We start from the raw sequence: 14,458 nt of genomic DNA on the forward strand, positions 1-14,458 counted from the left end.
GATAGGGAAGCAAAGAGGATGATCTCTAAGGAAGACAGAGCATTCCCAGAAATGCCAGCAGCTCTTTTGACAGCTCAAGTGCGGTAGCACTGCACAGCCCACAGAGAAGTGGAAACAGATTTAAGGTTGTCCTCTCTTGGGATAGCTGAGGAACTGTGCTTGTCCTGCCACAAGCTTGTGTTTGGTCAGTCTGTGCAGGCCAGCCCAGGCTCTTCTCTGGCATCTGAGCTCCTTTCTCATTATTTTTCTGTCTTTTGTTTTTGTATTTTGCAGTTGAACCAAAATCTTCACGATGTCCTGCTGGGTCTAGACAAGCAGTACTCAGGCAATGCCTTCCCTGTTAAAGCACAGCCCAGGTCAGTAACTGTGGGTAGTGGCTTTCCCTCAGCAGGGGAGGTGGGACAGGGATCTCACTACCTGCCCAGGGGTGTTGAAACCTCCAAGCTGTCAGTTGCAAGTGATTTGCCCACCTGCCAGTGCCCTCCTGAGACTTCCTAGAGCCATGCCCAAGATTGCACTTAGCACTGCATGGTGCAATCCAATACCTCTTACCTTTCTAGGATAGCATCTGGAGGCCTGAACGTTCACTAGGTCCTGATATTAGGCAACTGACTCTCAGCTCTGCTTTTAAAATCTAATTCCAGCTACTGAGCTGCCCTTACTTCTGGGCCCAGTTGCCCAGCACCTGTCCTGTTCTTTCCCTCAAAAGCTCCCGCCATGTACCTGCAGCTTCAGCACCAAGAGCCCATTTCCCCAACCCCTTCTTTGGCCCACCAAACCTGGAATCACCATTTTGCCAGAGCCTTATGCCCATCCTGTGTACCCAGCTGCAGTGTGTTTCTCCTTCCTGTGTTGTGGAAGTAGTTGCAGCATCACTCATAGGAGGCCTCCTGAACTCAGAGCACTTCCAATCCGTGTGTGTGCAAGGAGTGAGTGTCCTCTGGGCTTCAGTTTGCTTTCTCAGCTGGGTCCTGTTCTGTGTGTTTAAGTGCAACTCTGCACATTCCCTAGCACTGAGGAGGGAGGGAGGGATTGGGCTCTGGATTGGGCTGACTGGCCCCCATCCAAGTGCACAAGTGATGAAATAGCTCTGGCTTCCAGCTGCTGCTAATCCCACGTGCAGGGAGAGCAGCAGCACAGCCCAGGTCCTCGACTGCTGTGTTAATGGAAGGAGGAGGTGAAGTCAGCATGAAGTAAGGGCACGCTGCGGTCTGAGTGCATTGGTTTAGAAGGGATAGATCAGCTGTTGAGACCTCGGTGCTCCCTTGTGTCTCCTCCCAGTTTAACCTGTTGCAGTCATGCATTGATGACTTGCATGTCTTCTCCCAGCAATTCTTCCAGTGTGGTGGTTGCCAACTCTAAAAAAAGAGGAGGTTTGGGTTGAATTTTGGCCCCTGAATTCTGGATTGCTGACAGCAGATTTCAGTGATGCCAGTTGGAATGCTATTTGTGAAAATGTCTTCCCCCAAATTACCATGTGGTGTCTGTTGATCATCACAACCCAACCAGACTGAAACCTTGTGAGGAGGTTGTGGTGCCCATCTTCTTGCTGCCATTGGCTGTGTTGTCTCTGTTAGCAGCATCCTCCAGGGTCCCTGGAGGAGGATGAGGTAACAGGACAGATGAAGGCTGTACTATTGCTTTGCCCAGCTTCTTTTTCCTCCGTTCTCTATTCCTTGAGGAACTGATTGTAGGCAGTAGTGGCAACCTGGCTCAGAGATGTTCCTTGCTGTTGTGGCAAGGTTTCTGGCCTTAAAGAGCTTTCAATGAACAAATCACCTGTTTTTACAATTCCTGCCCCATCTCTGTACAATTTCTGCCCCCCTCTCCCCCCAGCCTGCTAGCTTGCTCTGGGGCTGTAGTGGGTATCTCAGCTGCAGTTCTGTGCCCTTTGGCTGGCTAGGAGACCACATGGCCCTAAAACCTGAGTGCACACAGAAGGGTCCCTGTGTGGGCAGCAGTCTGAGAGCTGCTGCTTCATCACCCACTCTCTGCATCTCAGCTGAGGAGCCAGACCTGCCCCAGAGTGAATCTCTTCCTCCTGAGCACACTGGAGCAGGGTGTTGTAGGAAGATGTAGCAAAGATTTGCCAGGGTGGCTCTGCAGTGCCCAGGAACTCCTGTGAGGCACTTCTGTGTCTGCTGCACATCTGGCTTCTCCTTGTGGGGCAGGGCTGGGGTGAGAGTGTGCAGGAGGAAATAGCCCTCACTCATCTGACAGCTTATTCTGGTCTGCAGTAGGAGCAGATGCTTCCCTAACCCTTTTCTACTGGGAAGGGGACTGGAGATGGATACAATGGCAGGAAATGAATGAGGAGGTGTGAGAAGAGAGACAGTTATCTGTGCACATCATTATGGCATTCATGTGAGGCCCTACACAAATACTGCTGTGGCTGATGTCTCTGGAGCTGGCAGTGTAGCACAGAACAGCTGGTGTATTTCTGGGAACCTCAGACCTATGATTGGGATTTGCTTCTGAAAGAGGTAGGAATGTTCAGGGCTCAGATGCCTAGAAGACCGAGGAGATCTGTGGGATTATCCTCATGTGATTGGGTAAACTGGAAAAAGACATGGCAGGAAAGCTGCTGAGTAGGTTCCATGTATCAGAACTGCACAGACTACATAAGAAAAGAAGAATTGGGAGCTTATTTCTTTTGCAGCAATATTCACAGGGGACTGTGAGGAGCTGTGAAAGGACATTTACAGTACTCTGGTGGTCTGTACAGTTTCATTTTTCTTCTTCTCCATTTGCACCCTGGCCCCATATTCCAAAGTGCAGGGAAAGTTCTAGTTTGCTTATATATATAGATATAGATGTATGTCTTTGACAGACATAAAGAACCTTCTTCTGCTGTCTCTAGACCAGGCCATAGCTTTCTAGTAATGAAGGGAAGTGTGTCTGTGTGTACTCATGTGTGTGTGAGAGAGAGAGGAGATCCTGTCATCTTAATTACACCAAGTTTTGTGGCACCCACTAAATGGGTACTTGGAAGCTAAACTTTTCCTCCCTGGTTTGACTGTGCCATCCTGTAACTGAAATGATTTGCGTGCCATCCTCAACAGAAAGAAAACTAAACTGTTCGCCAGGCTGAGGAAAAAGATGAGCAGGTACCGGTATGGAGAGCAGCATTTCGATACGTGTTTCATTGAGCTCCTAAAACTGGAGAGGCTGTTGCTGGACTCTAACAGCCTGGCACGTGTTAACCCTGTGGTGGGAGAGGGGTCCTGTGCATGATAAGATGTGTTTGTGGCCTGCTGGCTCCTGCTGAGATCTTTCTGTGTCTGGATAATCCCATTAACTTGCTTGTATGCCTGGTTTGAATCCTTGCTTCTTTTCCTATCTAAGAAGGCCGTGTGAAAACTCAGGCATTGTCTGTCCAGTTGTTTTTGTGTGATGGAAAATGCAGTGCTGGGTTTTCCATGGGAAGTATAATCGATTTTGGTGTTTTAACAGCTTCTAGTTTTACCTAGTGGGCTTGTCATTTTGAGCAGGTCTGAAATGCTGCATTCTCATCCCCTGCCTAGCCAGGGAGGACCAGTAGGCAGGTCTTTCACGCTCAGAAGTCCTATCCTATCCTATCTACCTGTTGCAATTGGGAGAATGATGAGGTGGGAGAAGGATACGTCCAGCTTTTCTCTTTGCTTGCTCTGTTCTTGAGAATCCTCACTATCTTGCTCCATCCATGTAAGATTTTGTGCAGGACTGGAGAAATAGGAAGAACCTTGTCTTGTATAAAGACTAGTATCTGCATCTTGCCTTTGAAACAGTGATGGCATTGATTTTCTGGATTGCTACAATGCCTGGAGTTACCATAGGTCAAGGACTCTGACAAGAACATGCTCTGGAGCAAAGTGGGAGCTGCTCCATAATGACGTGGAAAATTCCTCTGATTTTGGTTTTTCTCACTTTTTGTGTTGGTACTTCCTCCATGGGATCCTTACTGGGAGAAAAAAAATTATAATTGTCAAGATGGTGTCCTGCCAGCAATAAAAGAAAGTGCTGCTGGATTGAGATCCTTGTTTTTCCTGATCTGGTTTCCCACTGACTAGGGCAAGTAATGCAGCCTTTCTCTTTGTGTCTGCTGTGCATATTTTGTAAGGTGGGAAGTTGGAGAGTGAAGAGTGGTAATTTGACAAGGAAGCTGATGGGCAAGCTTAGATATAAATATCTTCAAATGCAAGTAATAAGGCAATAGATTGTGTTGTTACTATTCTGGGGTTTTCTACTGTAGGAAAAGGAGGATTCACTGGAGTACTTCTCTGGATGTCTGTCTCTGGTCTTGGTTGGACTGGTGTTGTACCTGTACCAGGCAGGAAGTCTGATATTTCCAGTCCCTGAGAGTGGATGGATTATGCAAGAGAAGGAGAGCTAGTAAATCCCCCCCTGATGAGTTCTGGGCTCCTGCTCTCTCCCGGTAAAGTCCAGCTGACCTGGCCTGGCCATAAAGGTTCTTTTTTCCTTCTTTCTCCCACCCACTCCTTTAATTTTTTTATTTCAAAATAATTCTCCAGTATGCTCTACAGGTAAAAATTTAATTACCTTTGGCTGAAAGGCCCAGTGTGAGCCTTAACTGAGATGTTAGTCTTTTTTTCTTTTTTAACTTGAGAACTTGGCAGGATGTGAGTGATCTGTTTTTACCATATTGGAAAATAGGTTTTATCCTCTAATGTAGGATTGTTACAAGTGCAAGGGAAACTCATCTGCAGATGTTACTCTGCCCTTCTAGAACAATTGAGGCAGCACCTTGGAGTGTCTGGGAGCTCAGCAGCACTAAAAAGGGCTGGGGGATTTTGACTTTCTCTTCAGCTGTATTAGACCCAGCTCTCTGTTTGCAGAAGAAAGTTGACACCCCTTTCCTTTCATTGCCTGATATTCCTGGAATTGGCATCACTTCCCATTTGCTCATGGGAAGGAAAAAGAGCAGTAGCCTTGTGGTTTTGGCTTGCTTTTACTGTGGTGCTCATGTTTGGTCAGTAGGTAGAGTCCCTGCACTCTGGCTCTTTCCTGTGTTTCCTGGAGCAAACAGTTAGCTGGAGACAAGATTTTGCTCTGTGTGGGCAGTGTGTGCTCCCTGGGGACGTGTGAAGGACAGAGGATCCTGGTGACCATCTCACTTGATGCTGGTTGCACTGGCTAAATTCAGCAAAGTTACAAAGCAACAAATGCAGGAATGAAGGTGCTGCTCAGGGGGCTGAAAAAGGCTCAGCCAAAATTAGCACTGGCATTTTCCTAGGGGGGCTGGCCAACACATCAAATAAGCTGTAAATAGTAGTGACTTAATGAAGGCTTTAGTGTTGGGCCCTCACAGCCCAATTCTTCCTCTCATCCTACAGGGGCTGACTCACATGGGAGCCTTTTACCAATATATCTCCAAATTAAGTCACTGCCAGGCACTGGAAATAAGTCACTCCAAAACTGTTCCACGGCCTTTAGAAAATAAGCCTGAACTCCTTTCTCACTGGGAGAACTGTCCTTTTCAAGTCCCTAGAAGGAAAAGTCTCCCCTTGTCTTGGTAGCTCAGCTGATAGCCACAGTCCCAGTGTTCCCAGTGTAGCTGGGGCATTTGGGAAGTCCTGGCACTCTAGATGTAGATCACTGTGTCCCCCATTTTCTCCAAAGTGCTTTCAACTCCAAGGGAGGTAACATGTACCTTTTTCCCCCCCAAATCTAGCATTAGAGGATATTCTTTGATGTTTCCTGGTGACTCCTGTTTACATCAGGACTTTACCTTCACCCTCCAACCACTACTACTTTTAATCTGTAGCAGAACTTTGTAGATTTTTTCAGAATTCTTTACAGACCCCAGGTATTGAAGTGATTTCTGGGAACTTTTGAGGAAGGACACTGTTCAATCAGACTGAAGAGCTGCAGGGGTTGGCATCCATGTTCTTCAGTCTCTCCTCCTCCCTTTTCCTTCCTCATGTCCCTCTTTCTCCCTTGGTGTGTGTGCCCCTGGTTGAGAACTGCTGGCAGGGAATGTCCTTGGGTTTGTTGCATCATGTTGGTGTGCTCTTGGCATCAGTGTCATCAGAAGTGTCCAGCCTGCATGTGGACCTGAGAAAAAGTGCTTTGTGGGGAAATGTGTGTGTGGGGTGTGGATATGGGGGGAGAAAGTTGGGGGAATGTGTGAGGGCAAAGTGAATGAAGAGGGAATGGGATGGGGAGCTTGAAAGCTGGAATGCTGAGCAGGGTGAGATGCTTGCCTGTGAGAGGAGGTTTGTTGAAATGCCTTGCTATCCCTTCTTCCTCTTGCTGTCCCCCACTTGCAAACCAATGTTTAGGAATGAGGCCATCGTGCATGTTGGCCAGTGACCACCACAACTCAGGCATCCAAGTGTGAGTGGATGTACATGTCTGAGGCTCTGGGCTCTCTTGGGACAGAGCAAGGTAATAAATTACTTCATCTCCCTGCAGAATCAGATCTGCCTTGCTTTAGTGCTGGCTCTATGCCAGGGTTTAGTGTCTCAAGTTGTAGGAAAGGGTCTGTTTCTTTCAGCTTCTCTCAAGGCCTTGAATTTCACAGGAACTGTGACTTTTACTGGAGTCAAATATCACTCCCCGTAGATGAGGTTGCACAGCCCTTTTCCAATATGCTGTGATATTATATTTTCATCTGCGTATGGTTTTGCCAAACTGTAATCACTTCTGCTAAAATATCCTCCAGCAGTGAATTTTCCCAGTTGAAATTCTCTGGTAACCAACTTTTTGCTAAATGTCTCATGACTCTGTGTTTTGAAGCAGACTTGACACCCAGCCAGGGCATGCCTGTAGGGAAAGGCATGTGCCTCTTGCCTTTGAAAAATCTGCCCAAATCTGTCCAAGCTGTGAACCAACAAATGCCACTGGCATATGCTTCTTGCATCTTAATTTCCTGAAGAATCCCTCTTGACTGTGTGTCAGAAACAGTCTTGGACTAGAGATCAACTAGGGAGACCTTTCATAATAGAGAAATCTATATTAGTAGCCAGAACCTCACTGTTCCTGGAGTGATCTGTGAAACCTCTGGCTACTTTGCCTCTCTACTAGCTTGGTCAGTTCATACCACATCAAGGAATAAGACATTCTGTGATTGCAGCCTTAGTTCAGGTGTTGTGAATCTATTAGTCATAACCCATGCAGAGGTCCATAGACAACCACACAGAAAAATTCTAATCTGTGGTGGTATTTAAAACTAAATGAGCAGCACTGAACTCCTTTCCCCATCTACTTCCCCAGTATTAAAGACTATAATTTAATGTCAGGCACTTACATTAAAATCTGGCAAAATGAAGGATGCCTGGTTGTTTTGTTTTTGTTTTTCTGTGTCTGAGGCAAGTATGTAAGTTCTGTAGGCTTTTAGTGAGTAGCCTGCCGCAAAGTGCTGCTGCTGCAGTGTGTTGGACTGCGAGTGACTCAGCAGAGATGCTTCTCAGGAGCTCCAAATGTCTTCATTGCGTATCTGGGCAGTGAAGCAAAGAGATAATGGAGGCCACTGATCAGTGCTGGTTAGCACAGCTCCTCCTAGGCCCGGCTCAGACTTCTCTCTCTTTTTCTTCCCCTCTCTCTCCCCCTGTCTCCTCCTTTCTCTCTCCACTTCCTTCAGTGACAGCACCCCAGCGAAAGCAAATAAAAGCCCCTCGCCTCCACCAGATGGATCTCCCATCACCAGCCCTGAGACCAAGACTGCCAACCATGAGCTGGAGCCGTCCACTTTGGAAGCACCTGGGGCAAGCATCCCAAAGTCACCGTCTCAGGTAGTGTCCCCATGGCATTGGCCATGTCTCTGCTGATGGCACAAGCTCTGTGAGTCTAAGACCTCCATCAGTTGTTTTTTTAGACCTCATCCTGCTACTGAGCACACAGAATATCACATGATGGTTGTTTTCTTCCACTGGTTCCTGAGAAAGTTCCTGAGAATGCAAGTTGCTTATTTGCCATCTTTCTATTATAAGAACTGTCTTTGAATGGTTTCACAGGGGGAAGGCCAGTAACACTTTTTGCTGTCTGATAGGATGACCAAGAAGATCCAGGGAGGATGGAGTTGTAGCTGGATGAGGAGGTTTGTTCTTTACATTTGAATTAACCAGTGGGATTCAGTGGTCCAGTTTATTTTTAAGAACTTCTCATGCTGAGAAAGGTTAAAATAACAAAGCTTAATACTATAAGGAGACCATCTGTACATTGGATGATGTTTCACTTTACTATCAAGATACAATATTATGCTAAAAAAAAGGATTATATTTTTATGCTAGGAAGAAATTAGGTGGGTTCCAGGAAGAAGATAGTCCATTGTATGAGTGTGATACCTTCCATATGGCCTTCATTAGGCCTTTCCTTACATAGGAAATATCCAGCAGCATGTTCAAAACAGTAGACACAGCTGCTCAGCATATCATCTATGTGTTTTACTTTGGGAAAATAAAACATTTACTCCATCCTCATGTCCCTCTGTTGCTGAGTGGGGGAAAAGCCTAGCAGGGAAAAGTAGTAACTAGGCCAAATTTACATTGGGTTCCAGTCCTTGTGTCTCAATAAGTGGGACATTGGGAGAAATCTTCCAGGAAGAATTAAAGTTCAGAGGGGTTCTGGCCAAACTGGTAAGAAAACCCACTGCCTCTGAGAAGAGATGGGTGCAACCCAGAACTTCCTTGCTGTTCCCATGCATAGCAGTGTGATTCCAAATCCAAGCCTGTGGGGTAGTTTTTATTCCTGTTTCTAGATAGCCTCTCGCTATATTGTTCTCTCCACTGCATATTTGATTTTTACGATTATTGAGGGACAGGAAGAGGACATGTGGCAAAATTTCTTTTCCAGCCCTGTCAGATGTGTAGATGGCTGGCATTGTCTTTTCAGGACTTCTCCAGGGTCTCTGAAAAGCTCAGCAGTGCAGAGCCTGACCACCAACCTGGTTAGGACCTCTGGAGTACGCTGTGTGTATGGGGGAGAGAAGATAAAATATCCAAAATTGCCCTTCTGTTGCAGGTTTTTTTTTTTTATTATTCCCCCAGAGATTTCCAAACTTGACTAAAATTTGGAACAAGAAGTCATATAGAGATTTATTAAGCTATTTACGACAGACTTCACTTACCCTGCCTGTGGACTCATCTTGCCGAGTTTGGTTTCTTCCCTTTCCTTTAAATAGCACACACAACCCTTGTTTTTGCCAGCCTGCAAGTGCTTTCTCCTTCACTTGCTGCCTGCCTGCCCGCAGGAATGGGGCCGGAGGCACCCCTTGAGGAACAAGCAGGAGATATTCCAGCACAGCCCTGGCTGGGCTGGGCCACAGGCAGCACTGAAATGACATTTGCAGCCAATGCTGCCACCGCCCGGCAGCTCTTTCCCAGCCTGTGTTTAATTCATTCCCTCAGGAATCATGAAGAGGAGAGCTCCACTCCGTATTCACAGCAGCTGCTGAGAGATGGAGCTCCAGAGGCAGAGAAGGCAAAGGCAGGAATTTCACATTCAGAGCTGAGCCTGGTGTCTGTGTGGATAAAATCTAGGAACCAAGTGTGTGTTAGCTTACCAGGCAGCTGGGAGCACAAGTGTCTGCTCTCTCAACAGCAAAGTGCCTGACTTTAACACTGAAATCTTCACAGGTGTCATTACTTTTGACCTCTGGGTAAGTGATTTGTTCTCTATTGGTCCTCCAAGGGAGGCTGAGAGGCCTCACCCTCTTTGGGAGGATGGAACACAAAGCAATGAGTAAGAACAATTCCCTGGCCTCTTTGTGTCTGAAATACCAATGCAGAGTGTGAGCAAAGGCTGTGGAGAGAAAGACAAGATCAGGAGTGATCAAATAAATGCTAACTAAATTTTGCACTGTTCCCTGTACAACCCAAAGCAACCTCAAACTCTTTTGCTGTCATTTAATTTTTAAGAACAGTTTATTTCTGTCTTTTGGAAGAAGTGAATGCTCTCAGCTCTCGGCAGAATAATTTGATGATGAAACAAGACTTGAGGGGATCTGTGAAACTTAAAAGGTCAGACTTCTGCTCTCAGTTACACCACTGAAACTCTGTAATGAGACTTTTGAAATCAGTGCAACTGTGCAGAATTTGGGCAGATAAATCTCTGTGAGGTCGAAGTCAGAAGGATTTTAGAGCATTTGTTCTATTCTAGGCAACAAAGTTGTTAGTGCATGATGAATTTATGGGTTTAACCCAACATCAATATGCAATCATCTTGTCTTTGAAATGTGGTTTTAGACTGCTTTTGGAAGTAATGCTGGAATAGTTTGGAACTGGTGATTTCCAAAACACTATTGCATTGGAATGAAGGAGACTGACTATCCATATCAGAGGAATAAACAGAAGAAGAGTTGTAATATTTTTGACTTGAGAGTTAGTAATTGGAGCCTTCCATTTCTGCAGAGGGTGGATCTGTTCTGAGAAGAGCATTTCCCTGAAACTCCTGGTCCCATCTTGCAACTGGAAGGCAGGGGGTTTTCAGTCAGGAATTGTTCTCAGGGAATATAGATACACCACCTTCTGCAAACGAAAAGTTACAAGTGAACACACTTGCTTCCATTATTTCCCCTAGCTAGCTATTTTGGGGGGGGGGGAAGTGTGTTTTCATACACAATCACTCTCAAGTAGGATAATCCAGTAGAAAACTGGGCATGTCCTTAAAAATCTGAATAAAGGCTGTGTAGGACTTAGTTTTGTGCTGGAGAAGTGTGAATACAGGCCTAGGAGTAATGGATTTCAGATCTGGGCTTCACACTGATACACTGGGTGCACATTGTCAGGTCTCTGGGTCTTGCTGCCTTGGATGCAATAAGAAGATCAAGTAGCTGGAAAACTTCATTGTAAATGGGAGGCATTGTCATTGCTAAGCGTTGCTGGAAACTTGTATGGCTGACATACTGCTGTTGCTGTATTGCAACAAAGCAGCAGCTCCTCAAAGTCTGATTTGATCTAGAAACAATCATTAACCCTTGTACAAAGCAAAATATGAAAAGTTATGTGGATGGGATGATCTAGGCAGCACCTACCTTGACTTCCGTGGGGTTGTGGATGCAGTGTCGGGGTGAATATTTAGCATGATGAGGGGTAATAGAATGGGTTAGAGTTACAGAGTGAGGTGGTTTTATGTATTCACTGGGATCTCCATTTGGGAGACATGACTTCATTGCTGTCAATGCTCACTGGTGAAACTGAGAGCAGAGTTGGGCTCACAGCAGTCATGGCTTCTCAGAAGTTTGAGTTGTTCTGGCCTAAAGCTGAGATGCCATCAAGAGCTCCTCCATCAAGAGACCTTTCTTACAGCACACTTAAAATCAGTGCACCAGGGAGCCAGAACTGGGTAGATCAGTCTGTCCTGAACTGGGCAGATCCGTCTGTCCTGTCAATGCCACCCACCCACTGTAGGACAAACGGAGTCTTTTCTCTCATTCCCTTAGGTATGGTAAGTATGGCAAAGGGAGGCAGTGCTGCCCTGTTCTGTTGGATCATGTTCTCAGTAATTGATCTGCTCCCTTCCCAGTGGTTCTTTTGAAGGTTGCACGTGTTTAATTATGTATGCATGTCCTGTCAATGCATATTAATTGTGTTACGCTTCTCCTCTGCAGAGGGAAACTTGCCCGCGGCTGAAGTGTAACTAATGATGCCAAACCTTCTCTGGAGGCGTGTGGTTATTGATTTTTGTTTTGTTTCAGTTCTGCCCTTCAGCCCTTCCCCTCTCTCTTCAGATGGAGTTGATTGGACCCTGCTCGTTGCCAGTGGTTGTGATTTCCCTCACCTTCAGTTTTTGTGACTAACCTGGTTCCTGTCTTTGGTTTTTTTGGGTGTCGCCGTCTGTGCTGTGGCCGTGTGCTCTCTTGCATGCAGTTGAGGAAAGGGCCTCCGGTGCCTCCGCCTCCAAAAGTCACCCCCTCCAAGGAGATCAAGCAGGAGAACATCATCAGTCTGTTTGATGACAATTTTGTCCCCGAGATAAGTGTGACAACCCCTTCGCAGGTTAGCTGCTATGCCCTGCCTAATTTTTCTCTGAACTCTGAACTCTTCCTTCAGACCATTCTTCTTTTTGGAGGTGTCAAGCCATGAAACCTGGTCAGGTGAAAGAGGAAAGCAAGCTCAGCATTGGACCTCAGAAGGCAAAGGATTACCTAGGAGCTGACTTAAAGGGGAGAGTACTTGAAAGGCAGTAACAGGTTGTCCTTTGAGAGCTTTCATTCATAGAAGAAACAGGAGAAATGCACCTGGTCAAGATACCAGAAAGTAATTGCTGCATTTATTCAGCAGCAGTGCACATAGATTATGACTCCCTTCATGTCCTGTGGTGTGCTATGCTTTCTCCAAAGCCACTGATCCTGTGTGGATGAAACATTTTTTTTCCCTGCCCATGTACGTCCCTAACTGCTGACCTTGGCATCTCTGCCAGTTCTTGGAGAAGACAGTTTTGTGCTCTCTGTGTCTTCACTCATGTGCTTTGTGTTTTAAAGCCCGGGAAAGGCCACAAGGAATTGCCAAGGTTCTCTTTGCAAAGAATAGTTGATGTAGTTAGATAGGCAGGACTGTGCCTGTAGTAAAGTCTGCTGACACAGTCTGTCAGTATTGTCAAGTGGCACCTTCTGAAGCCCTGAAAAAGTTTACAGATTATACATTTTCATGTTTTCATATGCCCTTTGATTTATGTCACTACCAGAAAGGCTATCCAGGTAGAAAGTTCTCTGTTGGATCTAGGAGAATGGCAGTCCTTATGTACATAGGAGCCTGACCAGATTTCTGGCTGTATCATGGGATACCTGCATCTACTTTATTTAAATATATATATATACACATATGTATGTACAAATGTGTATATATATATTCCCTAAATGCTTGTTAAAGCACAAATCCTATCTCTATCAGTGGTCATCTGTGACTCATTCCCTCATTTCTCCTTGCGTCATGCTGCTCCATTGCCTCTGGTTTGCCACCTTCCACCCAGCTGCTGAGGGGCAGAGATGATGTGGGGAGGGATGGAAGTCCATGTTAGATTTGGCATTGCAATAGATAAAACTTGCAGAGTGGAGAGATGATTTGACATCACTGCTGGAAGGCGGGGACTGCAGGCAGCTGAGCAACTCTTTATCATCGTCTGTGCTTCCTTCTCCTTTATTGCAATGGACAGCTCTGTCTGCCCCATGCTCTCTATCATGTATTTCCATGTGAATGCCAGCCCTTAGTCATGCTCTTCTGCACCTGATCAGTGCTCTGAGCCAGGATGGGATCTGCTGTGACTTTTGACCAGATGGGAGTTCTGAGGGAGGACTCTGGTTTCCAGAACAATCTTCACTTCAAGGGCCCAGCAGCCCCTGGCACTCTGTGTGTTGCCCAGGGCTGTTCCTGTCAGATGCCTTAGTTCCAATGAGCTGTCTTGTGGGAGATTTGGGTAAAGGCAAGGAGTGTTAGCCCTTGCATTCAAGTCTTGAATGACAGGTAAGACTATTCCATGGCTGCAGCCTTTTGAGGTTTCACTACTAAACAAAGCTAAAGATTCGGGTTGTAAACTCTCTGATGGGTGGCTTGGATGTGCTGGAAGAACAAACTAGAATTACTAGAATGATAGTTGGTTTTTGCATGCTGGTCAGATGAGATGAGAGAGCTTGGTTCTTTATCCTTGTGGATCTCAAAAAAGGCATATTCATAAGGCAGAGAAAAATCTGTAAGAAAATTGGGGCAAGAGAAAATTAGAAGAGGCAAAAATGTTGGTGGAATTCAGAGGACTTACCTTAAAGGGTGTCACTTGCTACTTTCCAGAAGCTTTTCCATTGTGGGATTTTCATATAATTGTGGAGATCAACCTGCCAAATTTTGTGTTATTGAAAAGGTAGCTGAAGCAGTTGGGCCAGTGAGCTGGGAGGTTGTAGGAAACAGGGGCAAATCTTCCTGACTTCCCAGAGACAGCAGCTTCTTCTGAAGCTGAGTGGAAAACAGTATCTTGTGGTTAGATTAAATCTAAACCACCAAAGTGATTGTCCAGTCTTAAATGCTAATAATTTGTGTCCTTTGTAGTTGTCCTTTGTAGATTTCTTATTAATGGTGATCAGCAAATATGGAATCATTGTCTCTAGGTAGAGCATTATTCACTCAAAGGGAGTTACTCTGATGACTTTGAATAAAGTAGCAAAGCTTCTCAAATGTATGCTTTTTAGAAGACTTACTTGTGTAAGTTTATGGGATGTCTAGAAATGAAAACTATTGAAAACAACATTTTTGAGTTGGGAGGGGATTAAAATATCTTAACTGGGGTGAGCTGCCATATTTTGTGTTTCTGACTCAGAAGGCAGGAGGAAATTAGCAGCTTTGGGACTTAGCTCTGAGATCTCTCAGACTTCCCTTCCAGTAGTTTCAGTGGTATTCTGCCTGGATTTTTGTTCCTGAGATGGATTGTATGGATGGTAGCTCTTTTATATGTAGCTGGGGAAGTTGGTCTTGTCAGTGTAAAGGCAGCTGGGTGAGCTGTGGGGAGTAGATGCAGATAGAGGAGCAGCCCT

The 14,458-nt window shown here is 45.7% G+C and overlaps 1 protein-coding gene across 10 annotated transcripts in view; it reads left to right on the top strand.

Annotated features, from left to right (window-relative positions):
- Positions 1-14,458, top strand: part of BIN1 (bridging integrator 1) — a 90,087-nt gene that overhangs the window by 59,182 nt on the left and 16,447 nt on the right. For 4 of the 10 annotated variants that reach the window (XM_059475885.1, XM_059475887.1, XM_059475888.1 and 1 more), the window contains 3 exons: positions 274-356; positions 7,583-7,733; positions 11,808-11,936. In XM_059475885.1, coding sequence (XP_059331868.1) covers positions 274-356; positions 7,583-7,733; positions 11,808-11,936 — 363 coding nt within the window. Of the gene's footprint in view, positions 1-273; positions 357-3,062; positions 3,114-7,582; positions 7,734-11,807; positions 11,937-14,458 lie in introns of all 10 variants that reach the window. The other 6 variants (XM_059475883.1, XM_059475884.1, XM_059475891.1 and 3 more) reach the window with 4 other exon arrangements.

Source organism: Ammospiza nelsoni, chromosome 7 (assembly GCF_027579445.1).
Source record: "Ammospiza nelsoni isolate bAmmNel1 chromosome 7, bAmmNel1.pri, whole genome shotgun sequence".
In the NCBI taxonomy this organism is placed as follows: domain Eukaryota; kingdom Metazoa; phylum Chordata; class Aves; order Passeriformes; family Passerellidae; genus Ammospiza; species Ammospiza nelsoni.